Below are 21,475 nucleotides of genomic sequence, written 5' to 3' on the forward strand. Positions count from 1 at the left end.
GTCATTTAAAATTTGTACTGAAAAAAAAAAATCCCAACTCTGAGATTACTGACTGCTGGCCGGTAATACTAACTCCTGGAGGTCCAGAGTACCAGCAATTCATGGCTTAGAGTGGGGCTCACTGGAGTAAGATGATCAAATGAACGTTAGCTCCATACGCTTCACACACACACACACACACACACACACGCACGCACACACACACACACACGCACACACGCGCGCGCACACACACACACATGCACGCACACACACGCACACACACACACAGAGCTTTATTTCACTCCCTTCCCTCAACCCAAATAATACAAGTGTGTCAATCCCTCAGAGACTAGCTATAACAAGTGTCACCATTATAGATTTGAAGCTACATATAGCCTGCGAGTTTGGTTGGCTGATGAAAGTGGGTGAACCTTGGGGAGTGACTGGCGGTTACAAATTCAGTCAACTAGAGTGGCCAAGTGTTTTTCTAGGTGTGGTCTCTTTCGAGAACGGACAGCAGTCCTTGTTTGAAGCTGTTGCTTGGGTAAAGGCATATCCCTCTCTACCTAATAACGAGCGTTTCTCATCCTAAAGTTCCTGTGGGCCAGCGATCTGGTTGTGGCTGGGGCCCCCACTGCCATCAAGGTATCAGTTAAGTCAGGGCTCTCTCTGGGTCTGCCGGAGAAGACATGGGTTCCCTAACACCTGGTTCCCTCCACAGGAGGGCTATCAACGTGGCTTCCTGAATAGTGAGCCAGACAGAGTGGCAAGGTGTACGCAAGAAGAAGCCAGAGTCTTTAGTGTCATCTCCAAAATGACACCCCATCACTGCTGTCGTAGTCTATTCACTAGAATCAAGTTGCCAGGTCAGCTCATACTTGGGCTACGATTTACTGAGCACTTGCTCTACGCCGGTGCCCAGCCCTACACTGGCTTCCTTCTGTTCTAAGCCCCAGAGGTCACAGGCTTTGGCTCAGCATTTTTGAGCTCTCCAGGCGAGTATTCTGCCTGTCCTGTCTCTGACAGTAATGGAGTCAGCCAGAGAGGTCCAGTTACTTCAGCCTCGTGCTGGGTACACAGCTCACCTGAAAAGCGTTTCCCTTGAATTCTACCCTGGAAAGAGAGATAAAGCATTGTCTTTCCCCAGGAGGTTCTGTCTGCATGCTGTAACCCCCGTGCTCTGCTCTCAGAAATCTTACTCTGCGTTGGGAAAGTGTGCCTTACAGCAACGTGGATCCAATCCCAATCTATGGCTTATGTTTTCCTACACTCCAGCTTTCTTTATTCAAACCATGAAATTTTCACTAAAAATACAAACCCCAAACCACCAAAAGCCTTCATATGAGCAACAGCTTTTACAAAAGTTTTTTTGTCTTTCAACTCTTCCGTGAATTAAAAAAAATTCAGCCCTTCATTTAACTTCCATGTTTGAGATTCTAATTGTCTTTCCCTGAGACAAGTGCAGTTAAGAAGATTATTACCAATGTCTCAATGTGGGGGGTAATGGAACAAGGAAACTAAGGGCAGCTGAGACTTTAGTCAATATCTTAAAGTACGATTCACTACATGAAGCATTTCCCCAAATTAGGTATACTTTATGAGTATCACTTCAATAGTCGCTCAGTATTCTAACCAACAAATATAATTTGCCAATTTTAGTCTGTTCAGGCTACTATAGCAAAAATACCACCGGCTGGGAGGCTTATTTTATTTTTTTATTTTATTTTTTGGTGGTACTGGGGTTCCTGGGAACCCTTCTATCTCCGGGCTACACAACCAGACAATTATTTTTGGGGGGTGGTACTGGGGTTCCTGGAAGCCCTTCTACCTCCGAGCTACACTCCAAGACCTATTTTATACTTAAAAAAAAATTTTTTTTTTTGGAAACATGGTCTCTTAAGCCAGTGTGGCTGGCTTCAAACCTGCGCTATCCTCCTATGTCCGCCTTCCAAGCGCGGGGATTACAAGGGTGCGCCACCATGCCTGGCACCTATTTGTTTTTATTTGGAAACAGGATCTCTTAAGCCAGAGAGGCTGGCTTCGAACCTGCACATTCTCCAGTCTCCACCTCCCAAGTGCGGGGATTACAAGTGTGTACCACAATGCCGGGTCAGGCTGGGAGGTTTAAACAGCAAACATTTATTTCTCACAGTTGGAGGCTGGAAAGCCGGAAATCAAGACTCTAGAGGATTTGGTGTCTGGTGGGAGCCTGCTTCTTGGTTTGCAGACGGCCATCTTCACTGTTTCCTCCCCTGGAGGCAGGGCTGAGGAGATTGCTGGGGTCTCTGTTATAAGGGCATTGTTCTGATCAGCATTCTTAAAGCTATAACCTAAAGTCCTGACCATGTAACTTAGAGGAAAGATTTATTTTCTTATGGTTTTGGGTCCAGTCCATGTGAGGCTGGGGACCATGGATATTAGGGCCTGGCGACGGGTGACAGAGAGAAGAGCACACATGGGCTGCGCTCCTCACATCATGGAGGCTGGAAGAAAGAGAGAGGGCAGAGGATGGAGGAGCCATATATAATCCCAAGCCTGCATCCCAGGGATTCACCCCCTCCAGCCACACTTGACTGCCCCAAGCCATGACCCAGATAAATGAATTACCCATCTCAATGGATTTATCACAAATGACAGTGGGTAATGGATTTATCCACTGCTGGGATTACAACCCTCAAGACTCAATTACATCAACTCCAAACATTAATAAATGAGCTCTTTAGGGGACGTTTTATAGCTAACTATAACAGGCACTAACCCCATTCTTGAGGGCTCCACCCCCACATTTCCATAACCTAATCACCTTCAAAAGCTCCACCTCTTACTCATCACATGGAATTAAGATCTCAACACTTGGATAGGAAGGGGATACACAAACACTGTGTGCTTAACTTAACCATTTTCTCTCTTCCTCCTTGGTACTGGGGATTGAACTCAGGGGAATTCTACTTTGGAGCTAGGCCTGGGGATGGAACCCAGGGCCATTCTACCTCCAAGATATACCTCCAGCCCTATTTTTTATTCTTTATTTTGAAACAAGGTCTCACTGAGTTGCAAAGGACCTCACTAAGTAGTTGAGTCTGGCTGTGAACCTGAATCCTCCTGTCTCGGCCTCCAGAATGCTGGGATTACACGTGTGCACCATCTTGTCCCAGCTGCCCCTAACCTTTTAAAAATTTGAAACAGAGTCTCACTAAGTTGCTGAGGCTCTCACTAAATTGCTGAGTCTAGCCTTCCATCTGTGGTCCTCCTGTCTCAGTCTCTCAAATACTGGGATTACAGGAATTCTCTGAATTTGTACTTTGATTGTCTTTATATTGTAGATTGTGATTACGTCCAGACATGAAGTATTCTCCCACTGAATTTGTAGTATATAAATTGTATCATCATGTTTATATCATTAATGCTTTGGTTACATATTCCAAATTGCTTTCCACATACTGTTTGATTCTAGCATGCTGAGGTGTCTGATGCACCGACCTTGAAAGAGTTGCCTACACTGTCAGCACTCCATCACCTTTTACTCACTGTGGTCTGGCTTCTGCTGGCGCCACTCCTCTGAAACCATTCTCTCAAGGCTCTTGTTGCTAAGCCTAAGTCCCTGGTTGACTTCTCAGAAACAGACTGAGGCTCAATCCCATGAAGCCTCTCTGTGCTCCTTACTTCCTCTTCTTACGTTTGGTCTTTGCAGGCCCGTCCTGCTCTCTTTAGCTTGCCCATGATTCCCAGGAATCTGTCCTAAGTCTGACAGTCTTCTCGCTCTAAAGATGCCAGGCAATCTCAGGCATCCCCACCCCTGGATGCTGATGCCTCCCAGACCTCCACCTCCACCTCCATCTCCTCCCCCCACCCCGCAGGCCCCACACCCACTTGCTCACTGAACAGGCCACTCTGGTAGGAGGAGGTTCTGAGCCCATCCCACTATAATGTTGAAAACAAAAGTCACCATCTTCCTCCACCCCTATGAGAACCGGAAGTATTTCTCATCTCAGTAAACGAAACCACCATAAACCCAGATAGATGCTCAAGCCACAAATCTAAGCATCGGATTTCCTCTCATGCCCATATTCAAGCAATCCTCTAATTTTGTTAATTTTTGCTTTAAGTGCCCCTCCCTCCTTTCTGTCCTCATGTCCCATGCTCTCTGCCGCCAGGAGTCGAGGCCCCTAGGTCGGCTCCCCTGCCTCTGGTCTTACTTCTCTCGGCCCATTCTTGGTGCTGCAGGAGGGTGAGCTTCCTGAACCACGAATCTACTCACGACCGTTCTCAGTTCAATACTTTGCAGTATCTCCCAGCGCTTTAGAATAAAATCCAAGCCCCTTATTTCTAGAGGCAGACATAGGGGCCCATGCGAATTTAAAAAAAAACAATTGTAGTGAAAGTAAATTTTTGGCGAACAGCTCTACAGATTTCAACATATGTATAGATTCTTGTGGTCACCACCTCTACCTATAACTCATGCTATCCCACATGCTCCAGGTCCCTAATTCTGCCTTTTCCAAAACGCCAAAGAAATACAAAGCAACACTCCTGTAATCCTAGTACTTGGGAGGCAGGTGCAGGAGAATTGCAGGTTTGGGGCCAGCTTCATCTGTTTGGCAAGATATTGTTTCAAAATAAAAACCAATTTTTAAAAAATTTTTTGAAGGTAAAATGCTCCTGGGTTCGACCCTAGTGTCATATTTAAAAAAGAAAAAGGAAAAAGAAATGGAAAGTAATGTTCTGGAAACAAAAAACAACCTAAGCCCCTAAGGCATCTTTAATGCACATGCCTGGGGCCCCTCAAACTGTCTTCCATTTAGCCGCCCTCTGGGGGCAGCCTGGAGGTCTTCCTCTGGACGTGTGCCTAGGGTTTCCCCCGGTCGCCTCCTCCCTCAGGCATTTCCCTCCGCGTTAGGAGGAGCCTGGTTCCCACCAGCCTTCCGTGGGCCGCGGGTCTGAGCAGCGCGTCGGCGCCTCGCGTTAGCCACCCTCGCCCCCCCCCCTCTGACGCGCATGCGCGGGGGCCGCGGGCGGGGGAGGGGCGCGCGGGCGGGGGCGACGGTTGGGGGCGCCCCAGCCCCGAGGTGGGACTCGGCCGCCGACACCCGCGTTCCCGCCCGAGGTTCCCGGCCCGCTGGCCCAGGACGTTCATGGCCCATGAAGCCCGCGGTCCTCCTAGTCGCGCTGTTGCTGTGGCCCTGCTCGGCGCCGGCGTTTCCGAGTGAGTCGCGGCCCACCCTCCTCCCCTGGGCCCCTCGCGCCGTGGGCAGCCCACCCGGGCGGCGACCCGTGTCCCGCCGGTCCCGCCGGAGCTCCCTGGCTGTGTGCGGCCATTTGACCTTTTATTCGATTGGTTCGTAAGAAGATGTGAATCTAAGTAGTTTTTATTTTCTTTTTCGGTGCATTAAGGTTTTACCTAACTGTGGGGTTCGACATGACACCTCTGTACCAGGATATACATAATTTGGCCAATTTTGTTCTGGTCTGGGCATTTTATAAAAACTTTTTTTTTTTTTTTTTTCTTGCGGGTCTGGGGATGGAACCCAAGGGCATTCGACCTCCCAGCTACACCCCCTGCCCTATGTTTTATTCTTTATTTTGAAACCGGGTCTCACTGAGCTGCAGAGGGCCTAAGTAGCTGAGGCTGCCCTGAACCGCGATCCTCCAGTCTCAGCCTCCCCAATGCTGGGATTACAAGCGTGTGCCACCACGCCCGGCTTGGTCTTGGCGTTTTAAAAGGCAAATGTGCAGTGTACTTTTTTGGTAGTGTGGGAAAAGTAGGAAACACAAAAAGGAAGTTTAGATTTCATCGCTCATAAAGTTTTATTGAAACACAGGCCTGAACACAGGCGCAGCCTTTCCTTTGTGTTAAAGGCCCCGGCTGTTCTCCTGCGGCACAGAAGCGGTTGCCCCACATGCAACACACCTTATGACTTGTAAAGTCTAAAGCATTTACTCTCTGGCTGGCCCTTTACAGAAAAAAGTTGCTTGGCTCTTGTCAGAGTGATGAAGATGCCCTCCCGAAGCATCCTGATGTCAAGAGGTTCAAATCCCTGGTTAAGCAGAATTCTAACCTACGGCTTCCCAACAGCTGAAAATCAGTAAGGTCAAATTGGCCAGAACTTAAGCTTCATTGTAGTAACACCACCATGAGGACAGTTCGAGGTCCTTAAATATGGTGTCCGATATCGGATATTCCACATGACTGTGAGGTTTGCTCGTCTAGTCTGTGTAGTTTAGGATAGCACTGGATGGTGTTTGAGTTTGGTTTAACTAGATAAAATTCATCAGGCAGGTGTGAAGAAGCATCACAGTGCACGTTAATTATGCAGAGCTACATTTCAGAATTGGTAAAAGCTCTTAGTTAAAATGTGAAGATGTAAGCTGGGCGTGGTGGCACACGCTTGTAATCTCAGCACTTGGGAGGCTGAGACAGGAAGATCGCGCAGGTTCAAAGCCAGCCTCAGCTACTGAGTGAGGCTCTGAGTAGCTTAGTGAGACCCTGTTTCCAAATAATGTATAAAATAGGTCTGGGAGTGTAGCCCGGAGGTAGAAAGTCCCTGGGTAACACACACACACACACACACACACACACACACACACACACACAAGTGAAGACGTAACACACTTAAATTCTCATGAATAGTAGTGGGAAAAGTTCCGGTATAGTGTCCTAGATAATTAAAGTTAGCCCTTTAAACACTTGCCCTTGCCAGAATGGGTGACAAAGCCTGTAAGCCCAGTACTTGAGAGGCTGAGACAGGAGGATTGCAGGTTCCAGGCTAGCTGGTGGTAACTTAGTGAGACCCTCCCTGGTTCAAAATAAAATAATTAAATAAAATAAGAAATAAAATAGGTCTGGGGGTGTAACTCAGAGGTAGAACATCCCTGGTATCAATCCCAATTATACTAACTAAATAAATACTAGCATGATTTTCAGGTATTTTTAATTAAAACTGTTGTAAAATTTCTCTTCTTTGTCACAAAGGACCAAAGCATGATGAAGATACTATCTTGTTATTTGATGGCCATAATTGCTCACATCAGTTGCTGCATTTTTATTTTATTTTGTTTTTTTTTTTTTTTTTGCAGTACTGAGGTGAGGATTGAACCCAGGGGCATTCTACCTCCAAGCTACACCTCCAGCCCCATTGCTTATTTATTACTTTGAAACAGGGTCTCACTAAGATGTGGAGGACCTCACTAAGTAGCTGAAGCTGGCTGTGAACCTGTGCTCCTCCTGTCTCAGCCTCCCAAGTACTGGGATTACAAGCGTGGGCCACCACGCCCAGCCAGTTTTTGTCGTTTTGGTAGGAGTAGAGCAGTCAGTGACAACTCACTAACATATATTTAGATTCTAACGAAAGTGACATTGATGCACCTCCACACTATAGGCTGGGACTGTTACCAACAGTCCCTGGATATTCATTTGACACAGGGCAACAGCAACTCCTGCCTAACGCCACAATTTCATGGCTTGTTTATTTTTTTTCTTCGCAGCGTGTTTCCAAAGCTTTCTTATGTCTTAGGGAATGAAAAGACATTTCTCAGACAAAGAAATGATTTTTTGTTAAATCTATAGATGATATTAAATATAAAATGCATACAGGTTGTAGATCATAGATGATATTTTGGAAAAATATAGTTTACCTCAGCCGGGCGTGGTGGCGCATGCTTGTAATCCCAGCATTTGGGAGGCTGAGACCTGGAGGATCGCGGTTCGTGGACAGCCTCAGCTACTTAGTGAGGCCCTCTGCAACTCAGTGAGACCCGGTTTCAAAATAAAGAATAAAAAATAGGGCAGGGGTGTAGCTTGGAGGTCAAATGCCCCTGGGTTTCATCTCCAGACCGGCAAAAAAAAAAAAAAGAAAGAAATTATATATATATATATAGTTTACCTCTTTTCTGCAGAAGTAGATTAAGGGATTCATAGGGCAGTGTTAGGTGGCTACTTTCTCTGCATCTGTCTTTCTTATTCTTTTTTCCTATATAATTAACATATTTAAAAAATATACCAAACAAAACCAGGCTTATTTCATTGACTTTTATTTAAATCAGTTGTGTCTTCTTTTATGTGGCTGCTATTGGAACAACTATTGGTGAGATACTCAAGTAAAAATTGCTCTCTCGCCGGGCGTGGTGGCGCACGCTTGTAATTCCTGCGCTTGGGAGGCTGAGACAGGAGGATCGCACAGGTTCGAAGCCAGCCTCAGGTACTTAGTGAGGCTCTCAGCAACTTAGTGAGGTAGAAAGCCTCTGGGTTCCACCGCCAGTACCAAAAAAAAAAAAAAAAAAAAAAAAAATGCTCTCTCAAGGATAAGATACAAAGGTTTTTGTGATGAAAAGTGACAATCTGACAAAGTTTTCCCAGATTACTATTCCAGCATTAAGATCATCTTATTCGATTAGGAAAGGCATATTAAGTAAACACATTTGTTGAAAATCTCAGTACTGTTAAAATCTAAATTCAGCCTGACACGAATGAATCTTGGATATACAGAAGGGTATACTCCTCTAATACACCTACATCCTGATGGTGCTGACTTCTAATTTTTCTTTTCAAAGTCTTTAAATAGCTGGGCGTGGTGGTTGTAATCCCAGTACTTGGGAGGCTGAAACAGGAGGATTGCAGGTTCACAGCCAGTCTCAGCAACTTGTGAGACCCTCTATAACTTAGTGATACCCTGTTTCAAAATAAAGAATAAAAAATAGGGCTAGAGCTGTATCTTGGAGGTATAATGCCACTGAGTTTGATCCCCAGCTCTGCTAAATAAATAAATAATAAAAATAAAAGTCTTTAAATAAATAATGTTATTAACTAAAATTTTTTAGTTTCCAGATTCATAAATCAAGAAATAAGAACAAGTTAATAATATAGTAAAATTCCTGTTAGATACTATCAGAGTTATAACACTTAAAAACTATAACCAAGCTGGGCTTGGTGGTGCACACTTGTAATCCCAGTACTTGGGAGGCTGAGACAGGAGGATTGTGCAGGTTTGAAGCCAACCTCAGCTACTTGGTGAGGCAGCTTAGTGAGACCCTTTTTCCAAATAAAATATAAAATAGGTCTAGGAATGTACCCCAGAGGTAGAAGGCCCCTGGGTTCCACCCGCAGTGCCACACACACACACAAAAAGAATAAAACTATACCCAGATCATTTTAGTGGAAAAATCTATTGGTTCTTATGATTTTATAATATATAGGTTTTATAATAATCATTTTATGTTACAAAAAGATATTTGGTTGGTAACATATTACAAGTGAAATCCTATATTCACATATATTTAGATGGGACCACAATTCCCCCAAAAGCATAGTTATATTAGCTAAAGTATAAAAATTCCATGCGAGCTGGGCATGGTGGTGCAGGCTTGTAATCCCAGCGCTTTGGAGGCTGAGACAGGAGGATGGCACAAGTTCAAAGCCAGCCTCAGCTACTTAGGCTCTCAGCAACTTAGTGAGACCCCGTTTCCAAATAAAGTATAAAAAATAGGTCTGGAAGTATAGCCCAGAGGTAGAAAAGCCCCTGGGTTCCACCCTTAGTAACACACACACACACACACACACACACACACACACACACACTAGTGTGGATATGGACATGTTGTGTTTGCTTTTCAGCCTTTTATTCTGTGATAACTACAAATCACCACACAAATGAAACACAAATTTTAAGCTAAAAACACAGAATTTTTTTTTTGTGTGTGTGTGTGGCACTGTGGATTAAATTTAGGACTTCATGCATGCTACGCTAGTTCTATACCACCAAGCTACATCTTTGGCACTTTTTAATTTATTAATTAAATTTCGTGGGGGTGGGGCTTGAACCCAGGGGCATTCTACCTCTGAGCTACACCCACATCCCTATTTTATTTGTTTAGAAACAAGGTCTTGCTAAGTTGCTGCGACTAGCTTGGACCTGTGATCTTCCGGTCTCAGTCTCCCAAGTACTGGGTATTCTAGTTAGTGCTTAAAAGTGCAATTTTAAGAACTTGAGACTTCCAAATGTGTTGGAGGTCTAGGGACCTGCAGCCACTGTCCAGGTCTGCTCAGGTTAAGAAACCACCTTCGCATGAGAATAGTGGGTCCATGGACACCTGCAAAGGGCTGAGGGACGATCCTAATGATTGACTGTTAGGCTTTCTGAGTTCAGTTTCTATCCTGATAGAAATCACAAGAAATTTACAAACCACTGTCATTCATATCCAGTTCACACAGAGATTAGCCAAAAGAAAAAGTTTGGTATGGTTCCTCCTACCTGGGGTCTAGGCTACGCCACACTGAGACTTACCCAAACCCAGTGTTCCAGACTCCAGGAGTGTACAGAGTCTGGTGCCATCGAGAGAGGAGGAAGATTTAAGTATTCAGTGCTAATTAGGGCTTTTAAGGAATCCTGGAAGTGAGTCTCCCCAAACTCTCGGAGGTCCCCTGAATCCCTTTGTAGTAATGGGGGAGGACTCCTGAACAGGACTTCAAAGGAGGTGTACCAGCCAGGCATGGTGGCGCATACTTATAATATCAGCATTTGGGAGGCGGAGACAGGATCGCAATTTGCAGGCAGCCTCAGTTTCTGATCAGTGAGGCCCTTTGCAACTCAGTGAGACCCTGTTTCAAAATAAAGAAAAAAGTAGGTCTGGGAGTGTAGCAGAGAGGTAGAGTGCCTCTGGGATCCATACCCAGTACCGAAAAAAAAAAAAAAAAAAAAAAAAGGAGTACCTGCACTTGCGGGGAGTACAGCACACCCTAAACAATACGAGCGGGAGAATTCTGGCCAGGAAAGGCCTGTCTCTTGGCAATGTTTGGCCATTGCAGTTCTAAGAGTTCAGTTCATCCTTCCAGGTTGGCCCGAAGATTGGGATGGCACCTTGTATGAAAATTCCAGGTTAGCCCCACTGCTGTATATACCTGTTGAATGACTTTGCCAACAAAGGCTGGGCCGTTGTCTGACCTGATGCTCACTGTGACCCCAGAATGTGGGATGACTTCTTTGGCTTGGGCTGGGGACACTTCTTGGGCCCTCTCTGAGCAGGTGGGAAAAGCTTTTATCCAGCCTGAAAAGGTACAGACCATGACCAGCAGATATCTGTAACCTGCTTCATTTGGTTGCATGTAAAGTCCATCTCTAAATGCTCAGATGGACAGAACCCCTGTTTCTGTGACAACAGCGGGGCTGGAGGTTCCTGCCTAGGGTTGTTTTGTGCACATTGAAGACAGGTCTTACTGGCCTGCTGAGTCAACTTAGCCAGATGTGGTACCATCAAGTATTTTTGTAAAGCAGTTTTGCCCAAATGAGTCATTTCATGGGCCTGACGGACCAGGCTGGGTGTGATCTCCTCTGGGATTATTGTAACCAGACCTCTGAGTCTTCAGTTGCTCCCTGGTCAGCCACCTTTGCTCTGTCCCCTGCTGAGGTCAACCCCAAGTAGGTAACTTCCTGGCAGATCTGAGCCTCAGTTTGTCCTTTTTGCAGATCTCTCTTGTGGGGGCAGACAGCAATAGGTCATCAATGTACTTGAAGATGCTGTACCCAGTGGGTTGGAAGTTTTCTAAGTCTTTTGCCAGGGTTTCCCTGAAGATGGCAGGGGAATTTTTGAACTCTTGGGGAAGAGTGTCCAGGTCAATTGTCTTTTCGAGCCAGTCCCTGGGTCTTCGTATTTGAAAGCGAATAGGGACTGGCTCGTTTCTGCTGATCTCAGGCAGAAAAAGCATCTTTCTAATATAGGCATGTGAAAGTAGTCACCATTGGAGGTATCAGACTCAGTAGAGTATAAGGGGTGGGTACCACGAGGTGTAAAGTCTCCGTGGCATTGCTGATTCTGTGGAGTTTCTGTAGTGACCCATAGTTGCCAACCCCTGATTTCTTTTCTGGGGGCAAAGAGGTGTTCCATGAAGATTGGCTTTCCCATAGGACTTCTCTCTAAGTCTTTTGATGTGAGGCGCTATCCCTAACTGGGCTTCAAGGAGGATTGGATACTGTTTCTGTCTCACCAGTGTGGTACCCAGCTTGAATGCACCACTATCTGTGGCCTCTTGCAAGGCTGATTTCTCCTTGTATATCCCAGACTCAGGGAAATCGTTCTAAGTACCAGCCCTAATAGTGGAGGTATCTTTGGTCCCTCTGTGGTTTGGCCCCTGATAATTTTGACCGTGGGCTTTTGGGGGCATGTCACAATTGAGCTCGGTCGCCCTCAGTGGGATTCAAAGCCCCAGTCAGGGACTTCAGAGTCTGCCCCTGGGGCCTTCCTTTTGTTTAGAGGCTGCGACTACAGCCGGTTTATGTACATCTTTTCTCTGGACCCTCTTTTGCGGCACGTCTGTCTCCCTTCCTCGTTCTGGGCACTCATTCCGCCAATGGACTTTCTTCTTACAGTCGACGCGTTGGTCCCTGTCCAGCCGTCGCCCCTTCTCTTGGTTTCCGTGTGGGGCCTGTGTGAATCCCTAGCTTCCCTCGTGGTGACCGTGAAGATCTGTGCCTCTTCTCGTCTCTCTTCTTTTCCATGGTGGCCTCTTGTTTTGCAACCACCTTGGAAGTGAGCTTGATGAGTTCACTGAAAACCCTTACAGGCTTTGTAGTTCATGTTATAGGCCGACTGGGGAGCGAAGGTGGTGTTCACCATGGGCCAGCTTTCAGGAGCCTCTGGGAGTCTCTGATCCACCACAGAGTCTGCATTGGCTGGGGGCTCCCTGGATCACTCACTCACTCACTCACACCCCTGCCCTCCTTTGGCTCCCTCAAGGATGGCTTCCTCGTTTGACCTAAAGCTTGAGTTCCCTCTTCTGTACTTGGGTCTCAGTTTGGTTGTCAGGCATGGAGTTGTCTGCAAATCTTTCAGGATTCAGCGAGCTGGCTGGAGCTTGTGTGATTAACCACGCCTGTGTTGCCGGGAGGACTCAGCATCTCTTCTCTGAGTAAATACCAGACTCTTTCACATGGGGTATTTTCAGGAAGTTAACCCAGAGGCTCTCAGCTTTGTTGCATGCTGGAATCACCTGGAAGATTCCAAAACTTGCCCAGGCCAATCACATCTGGAGGTGGGAGGCCCCCCACCCCGAGTCAGCATTCATTATGCTCCCCCTGGGGACTCTAATGTGCCGGCATGATGCAGGCCACTGATGTATCCCTCTTAGAGACCTGATGCTTGAAAGCCGCGTGAATGGAGATAGTCTTCAGCTGCCTACAGCACATGGCTCGGCTTTTCCGACTAAAGAGAGATGTGTTGCTACCAATTCAGGTGATCAGAAGCCTGATTTATAATCTTATAATGCTGAGTTTATCCATAAAGAACTTACGTTCTTATTTTCCTTAACAATTTATCTTTTGTAAGACATTGGCTGTCAGTTCCCATTCATACTTTGTAGTATGAAATATTAAATTTCAATACTTCTAGATATAGCTTAATAGAAGGGGTGCTTTTTTACAGTAGAGCAGAATTTTATATTATTTATTTATCTGAATATTTGCATATATTTTAAAACATCTGATCTAGTTGACAGTGTGTACAACTTTGTACATTTTGTTTTTACTTATGTATTTTAAAGTAGAGTTATATTCTTGAGGATGATCTTATCACCGTGCCCTTCCTGCTCCTCCAGTATCTGTGTGGCATTTCTCTAAGATAACACTGTGTAGATGTTATATTCACCTGCTTTGAAGCAAGACAGCCTGTCTTCAATCCTATCCGTACTCTTTACAAGTTGAATATAATCTTAGGCAAATTATTTACTCTTTCTCATTTTTCCTCTTTACTAAAACACTCCTCACATTCAAAGCTCTCCTTTAGAGCCTGCGCACACTAAATGCTCAGCGAGGGCTATTTCGGTCTTTCTAATCCTTATCTTCCGATTCCCCCCTCAGATTTCCTGCTACTTTTGTTCCTGTAGTTGCTAGTACCATTTTTGTTTCTTTTCCTATTATTTCTGTCATGTGGCCAATTCTTGTACTATTTCAAGTGCAGACAACTCAGGCTCAATGATAGCCCCCATCTCTGAGACTGCGACAAAACTGCTTAGCAGTTGGCCATCCTTCCTGCCGGAGGCCCCGGAAAGCAGCTGAGGTCTCGCCCTGGAGCGGACTCTTGCCTGGGCCTCGTCCTGAGATGTAGCTGTTGGCTTAGTTCAATAACTAGTAAAAATAGAAGCGATATTATACCAGTGTAGACGACAAATATTCAAGGTACAATGACCCAGCTTCTACCAGGGTTGTCTGTTCTGTGTAAGAATTTGAATTTTGTTCAGCTTTTCAGCACCTTGTAAAGTATGGAGAAATACAGGTGTACATAGGCCAGGCCCACCTGTAAGGATAGTTGAGGCGGTCTTTTACTGCTTTGCCCACAAACATTTTTACAATATCAAATTGATCTGGGAGCACAGTGCTTATTAGTAGAACCGAGGTCAATATGAGATATGTAGATGTTTTAGGGGATCGAGCACAAGAGACGGGAAGTGTGTGGAGAGGGGATGGAATAGAAGAGTACATTAAGAAGGGAAGAAAAGCGCAGTAGGAGTAGGGTGCTCCGTTGCTAGGCAGCCTCGACAGGCTTTTTGGTGTTGCCTGAGCAACAGAAGGGAATAATGAGTGCTCCAGGGATGTTTTAGGAGTCAGCTAGGAGCAAGTACCTCCTTTCCTGTCCTTCGACATCTTGACTTACCTAATAGCCCCCTGGGTATCCTGTTACTACTTTGAGAAGGACAAGCTAAATCATTTGAAAATCAAATGTTTATTAGACTATAATCTCATGACAGTGTCTTCTTAAGATCTACTAAACCTCCGTTGATCATACATTTTAGATTTGCTTATAATTTGCCTGTTCGCTTTTGGTTACCCAGAACTGAAATCCTTCCCCACCTCCACATTTGGGGGAGGCGGGTACTGGGGATTGAACCCAGAGACATTCTACTCCAAATTTTGCCCCCAGCCCGATTTTATTTCTTTTTTGGAAATGGTCTCACTAAGTTGCAGAGGGCCTTGCTGAGACTGGCTTTGAACCTGTGATCCTCCTGTCTCAGCCTCCCAAAAACTGGGATTACAAGTGAGTGCCTTTACACCTGGCTCAATTTTAAAATACACTTTAGTATAAAAATTTAAGTATATACATAAGTAGAAAGAATATAGTATAAAATCTCCATATATCTATAACCAGCTTTAACTATTATTAACTCATGATTAATCTTGTTTTATTGATATTTCCACCCACTTTCATTTTCCCCTTATTTCTCTGGGATCCCTCTCCAATTTCTTTGACTAGGATTATTTAAAAGCAAATTCTAGACATCATCTAATTTTATAAGTAAATAGTTCAGTATGAAAGATTAAAATATAAAGACCTGACAAAACATAAAAATAATGTAATTTCACATGTATAATAATTCCTTGTATGCTTATAATCCCAGTATTTGGGAGGCTGAGACAGGAGGATGGTAGGTTCGCAGCCAGCCTCAGCTACTTAGTGAGGCCCTTTGCAACTCACTGAGAACTTTCAAAATAAAGAACACAAAATAGGGCTGGGGGTATAGCTCCGAGGTAGAACGGCCCTGGGTCCAATCCCCAGTACTGAAAAAAAAAAAAAAAAGCTAGTAATTCCTTAATATCATCAAATATCAAAGCTCAGACTTTTCTGATTACCTTTTTTTCTGGTTCATTTGGTTGAATCGGGACTTAAATAAAAATCATTCATATAACTTATTGATACATCTATTAATAATCTTCTCTTTCTATTTTTCCCTTTGCAATTTAATTGTTGAAAAAAACCTGGTCAAATATCCTGTAGCTTCCCATGTCTAGAATTTGCAGACTGTATCCCTGTGGTGTAGTTTAAGTATCTTTTTTTAATTGTCCTATATATTTCTGTATATTATTAGTTAGATCTAGAGAGATCCATTGGAATCAGGTTTGACCTTTTATTTGCAAGAACACTTCATAGATGACATATTATTCTATCAGATTGTGTTATCTTTTTATGATATTAGTAACCACAGAAGATCATTGCAAAAAGATCATGTTCTAATTATAAATGATTTCTTCACTTATAGCTAGAATAATTTATAAAGGAAACATTCCTTGACCTTGAGTTTTGCCATATACAATTCGATCTATTTCTGTATTTTGTTCTGTTTCATTCACCTGCCTATTCACCAGCGCTAATAATATTTTTATAATAAAGTTTTAGAGCACTTTAATATGTGATTTTCATATCTGATAGGTCGAGACCCTCTTTTCCTGGCTATTATTTATTTTTCCAAATGAACTATAAAATCAATTTTTATAACTCTAAAAATTTTTAATGATTTTTTATTAGGAGCATATGAAATATGTAAATTATCAGAGGGAATGTGGTTTCTAAGCATCTGTGTGATGCTGAATCTTGGTGAGTCCATGCATATCTTTCTACTTGTTAATGTCTCAGTTATGTGTTTCAGAAGATTTTATTATCTTCCTATATTTTTATGGCTGCTACAACAAATACCGCAGACTTGGTGGTTTAAGACAGTAGAAACTTCCTCTCAGTTCTTGAGGCGCGTAGTCTGAATGAGTTTCACTAAGTCTAAGTAGAGGGGTTTTGTTTTGTTTTGTTTTGAGGACTGAGGATGGAACCCAGGGGCAGTCTATCTCCGAGCTACACCCCCAGCCCTTTTTTTTTTTATTGTTTATTTTGAAACAGGGTCTCACTGAGTTGTGGAGGGCCTCACTAAGTATCTGAGGCTGGCTGTGGACTTGCAGTCCTCCTGTCTCCGCCTCTCAGGTACTGGAATTACCAGTGTGCGCCACCACGCCTGGCTTTGCCAAGTCTGAACCAAGGTGTAGGCGGGCTGCTCCCTCTGTAGGCTCTAGGGAAGGATGTATTCCTGTGTCTCTGTTCCTGGGGCTGCCAACATTTGACTTGCAGCCCCATCACTCTAAGCTCTGCCTCTTCTCTCTCTTTGGTATCTTCTCAGCTCTGTATCAAGTTTGACTGTCTCTTTCTCTCTCAGAAGGACATTTGTGATTGGATTTAGAGTTTACCTAGATAATCCAGGAGAATCACCCCATGTCAGCCTCCTTAACCACATCTGCAAAAACTCTTTTTTTCTGCCAGGAGTGGTAGAGCACACTTGTAATCCCAGCCCTATTTTTCATTCTTTATTTTTGAGACAGGATCTCACTGAGTTGCAAAGGGCCTCACTAAGTTTACCTGAGGTTGTCCTCTAACCGCCATCCTCCTGTCTCCACCTCTCAAATGCTGGAATTACAAGCATGTACCGCCATGCTCAGCTTTGTGTGTTGATTTTTATAACTTGTTATTTGCTGATTTTTTTTGTTGTAGTAGGATTCTTTTGTACTGTCAAATTTGTAATGATATCACCTGCATAGAAAAACAGTTTTACCTCTTCCTTCCTAATTCTCCTTGTCTCCAGTTATTTTCACTGTTGAATTGCATTGACTGGTACGTTCAATATAAAAGTAATGAAGATATTAGCTATCTTTGTCTTATTTTTGTCTTTAGCAGAAAAATTTTTAGTGTTTCCTACAAAATAAGATCCAAAACATATATTTTGTTTTTTTTTTTTGGTTTTTGTGGTGCTAGGGGTGGAACCCAGGGGCTTTCTACCTCCGGGCCATACTCCCAGACCTATTTTATATTTTATTTGGAAACAGTGTCTCACCAAGTTGCTGAGAGCCTCACTGAGTAGCTGAGGCTGGCTTCGAACCTGTGTGATCCTCCTGTCTCAGCCTCCCAAATACTGGGATTACAAGTGTGCGCCACCACGCTCGGCCAAAACATAGTTTTAAATGTTCTTATTAGGAAGCATATTTTCTAGGAAATCTGAAATTAATATTTATTTATTTATTTTTATTATTTTTTTGGCGGGTTTGGGAATGGAACCCAGGGGCATTTGACCTCCGAGCTACACCCCCTGCCCTATTTTTTATTCTTTACTTTGAAACTGGGTCTCACTGAGTTGCAGAGGGCTTCACTAGGTAGCTGAGGCTATCCGCGAACCGAGATCCTCTGGTCTTAGCCTCCCGAATGCTGGAATTACAAGCGTGCGCCACCATGCCCGGCTTAATATTTTTAAATAAAAAATACAGTTACCTTTATAAAAATAATAGTATCATTGCTGGGTGTGGTGGCGCACGCTTGTAATCCCAGCATTTGGGAGGCTGAGACAGGAGGATCGCGGTTCTCAGACAGCCTTAGCTACTTAATGAGGCCCTTTGGAATTCAGTGAGACACTGTCTCAAAATAAAGAATTAAAAATAGGGCTGGGGGTGTCTCTCAGAGTTAGGATGCCCCTGGGTTCGATCCCCACTACTGCAAACAAACACCCACAGTATTGTATATAGTGCCCTGTAGTTTTTTGTTTTTGTTTGTTTGTTCTTTTGGTGGTACTGGGGATGGAAGCCTTCTACCTCCAGGCTACACTCCCAGACCCATTTTTTTTATATTTTATTTGGAAACAGGGTCTCTTAAGCCAGCGAGGCTGGCTTCGAACCTGCGCGATCCTCCTGTCCCCGCCTCCCAAGCGTGGGGATTACAAGCGTGCGCCACCACGCCCAGCAAGCCCTGTAGTTTTTAACGTATTTAAAAATAACTAATCTGGTTCTGTGGGACATAAAGGCAAATGCAATATCCTTATTTTATATATAAATGGACATTCAGAGAAATTAAGTAATTGCCTAAGGTAATTACTAGAAAGTAATAGAGCTAGGACCACAATCAAAGATTTTAATTTCACTGCACTCAGTTACATATTTGTTTTACTCAATATTTTTCTTCATGATAATTCTAGACTCAGGACAATGCATTTTATAAGTAGGAGTATGCCTAAGTAAGTTGTTTTCCTTTTTAAAGGTTATATTTTTCAAATATAGTTTTTTTGTCAAATAAAGGGAAAAAGCTACTTAATGCAAAAATAAATGTGCCTTTTAATGACTTACCGTATGAAGTGATTGGTGCTTACCCAAAGCCAGTATGTTAACCGTCACCTGTAGATACACTAGATGTAAGTAATGTCAGGAGCATAAGAGAGTAGTAAGATGACACAAAATAACCCAGAGGTAATGATTTTTGGACATTACCTTTAAAATATAATTTATTAAATTGCAGATTCAGATCATTTAATTTTAATGCTGTCTGTGTTTAACGTCTAGCTTATAAAAATTCCTGGAAAATTTAATAGTTGGTTCTAGTGAGCCAGTATGACGTTATTCTAGGCTATTACTGGGTTAAAAGATATAATAGAAAATTTTAGTTGAATCAGTTGCCTGTTGAATCATAAGTTATATAAGAGAATATATGTAAAAAGATATAAAGAATTGTATTAATATATAACTTGTGCACTAATCTTGTCCATTTGTTTTATTCATTTGTTTGGTACTAGGTACTGAATTTAGGGCATTCTGCATTTAAGCTATACCCCCAGCCTTTTTTAATTTTTATTTTGAAATATGGTCTCCCTAAGTTGCTGATGATTTTATTAAGTTGCGGAAGCTGGCCTTGAACCCAAGATCTTTTGCCCCAAGTACTGGGACTATAGGCCTGAGTTACTGGGCCCAGCTTGCCCATTTGTTTTAATAAGAACCTAAAAAAATTTTTTTATCTTATTTTTGTGGTATTGAGGATTGAAACCAGGGGATTTTTACCTCTGAATTATATACCCTTTTCCCTATTTATTTTTATTTTGAAACAGGGTCTCACTACGTTACCAAGGATCTCACTAAGTTGCCGAGGCTGGCCTCAAACCTGCATCCCTCCTGTCTCAGCCTCCCAAATACTGGGATTATAGGTGTGCGCACTGTGTCTGGCTGATTTTGTTCACTTTAAATGAGAGTTGGCACTGCCAGGAGGTTTTGCTTCTTAGTTCTTTGTTTCAACTTTTCCCTGACAGCATGGGAAACAAATACAGGTCAGTGGGTTCTGTTACTGTGTCATATATAACAACAAATGTTACTTACTATTTATTTGATTTTTTTCCCCTTAAGGGGCAACTGTGTCTCCTGATGAAGAACAAAACTTGAATCATTATGTGCATGATTTAGAGAACCTAGTACTGAGTGTTCCCACTGGGGAGCCCAGCTCTGAGAAACAATTGAAGACTCCAAAAACTGTGTATTCTACAGAGTGGAAGGTCTCGAGATCTCAGGAGCGAATCACACCTGGAGAACGTTCAGCTGACAGTGATGTTTTAACCAGTCCTGTCAGTGAAAACAGGAAAACTTTCCCTCCCAGAGACTTCACACGGGCAATGGAGACGAAGACCCTGGAAACCACCGCATTCTGGTCAATCAAACCAAACAACGTGTCCATTGTTTTACATACAGAAGAACCTTATATTGAAAAAGAAGAGCCGGAGCCGGAGCCGGAGCCAGTCACAGAGAACAGGGACGTATCTACAGGCCCCCCTGCCACAGCCACCAGCACTGGCTGGGAGAGCTCCCCAGAACCCGAGGATGTCCCGCAGCTCGCCGGCGAATCTGGACCAGGAACATCTGAGGAGCTAGGGATTGAACAGTATGACAACATTTTGAGAAAAATCTCAGAAATCCACTCAGAGGTGCAGCAGATGCCTCACGGTGACAGCAGTAATCGGGAGTATAAAGATGACATTAAAGCCTCCAGGGAGCACCTGGAACGGAGCCTCGCGCTGGCAGCGGCCGCAGAGCACAGGTTGGAAAAGATGTACGGCTCCCAGGAATCCCCGCTCGGGCGGACCAGCGGCCAGATCGACGACGCTGGGACTTTTATTAACATGCTGTATAATTCTAGATCGAAATTATCAGAATATTTAGATGTTAGACATGTTCCACCAGAAATGAGAGAAAAGGCTACTACAGTACTCAAGACATTGAAAAAAATATTATGTGTAGGTCAAGAAGAAACTCAGAACCTTATTAGGAAGTTAATAAGAAATAATATAAAATTTTTAAACCTACTTGAAATTCCATGACAAAAATTGGTTTAAACAAATTACATTCATTCGTGGTAAAATAAACATATTAGTGATTTCAAAAGTTGAATAAAAGTACTTTCTAGTATAGTTCAGTGTGCCAACATCTTCGTATGTCACGTGTTATAAAATTTTCGTATGTACTGAAAACCTAATTATTCAAAATAAGACTTTGGTTTTTGGGGGGAATTTGTAGTTTTTTCTCATTAACTTGAGAAGTCATGAAGATCTAATCTTTAAAATGCTTAAGTTTGATTTTACTTTAATAGATTAGGTAAACTCACCCATTTTGAGTTAAGAGACTGCAGTCTAAACGTAGGCAGTTTAAAATAATTGCACATAAATATAGTCATTTCAGATACATAGCTTCCATCACTTCTTTAGAGAGTAGCTCAGTTCAGTAGAATCTCAGTTTGTCTGCATAGTCCACGTGGGGCTTTATTAAAACTCCTTTGTCTGGATATATGTGCGCCTCCTTAGAAGCGGGTGTGATGTATTCAGGCCCTTTCCTGTTCTGTTGCTGTTGGTATTTTTGGAGTGTCAGGGAGGGATTGTACCCTGAATTTGTAATCGTCATTCTCA

General features: G+C 43.4%; 1 protein-coding gene across 1 annotated transcript; it reads left to right on the forward strand.

Annotated features, from left to right (window-relative positions):
• Positions 1 to 5,121: 5,121 nt before the first annotated feature.
• SPESP1 (sperm equatorial segment protein 1) lies at positions 5,122 to 20,893 on the forward strand (the record flags this gene model as incomplete). Its single annotated transcript, XM_080691648.1, has 2 exons — positions 5,122 to 5,185; positions 19,929 to 20,893. The coding sequence occupies 2 exons, from the start codon at positions 5,122 to 5,124 to the stop codon at positions 20,891 to 20,893; spliced, it is 1,029 nt and encodes a 342-aa protein (XP_080547774.1).
• Positions 20,894 to 21,475: the final 582 nt, after the last annotated feature.

The sequence above is a fragment of the Muscardinus avellanarius genome (assembly GCF_963383645.1).
Source record: "Muscardinus avellanarius genome assembly, chromosome: 3".
Lineage (NCBI taxonomy): Eukaryota > Metazoa > Chordata > Mammalia > Rodentia > Gliridae > Muscardinus > Muscardinus avellanarius.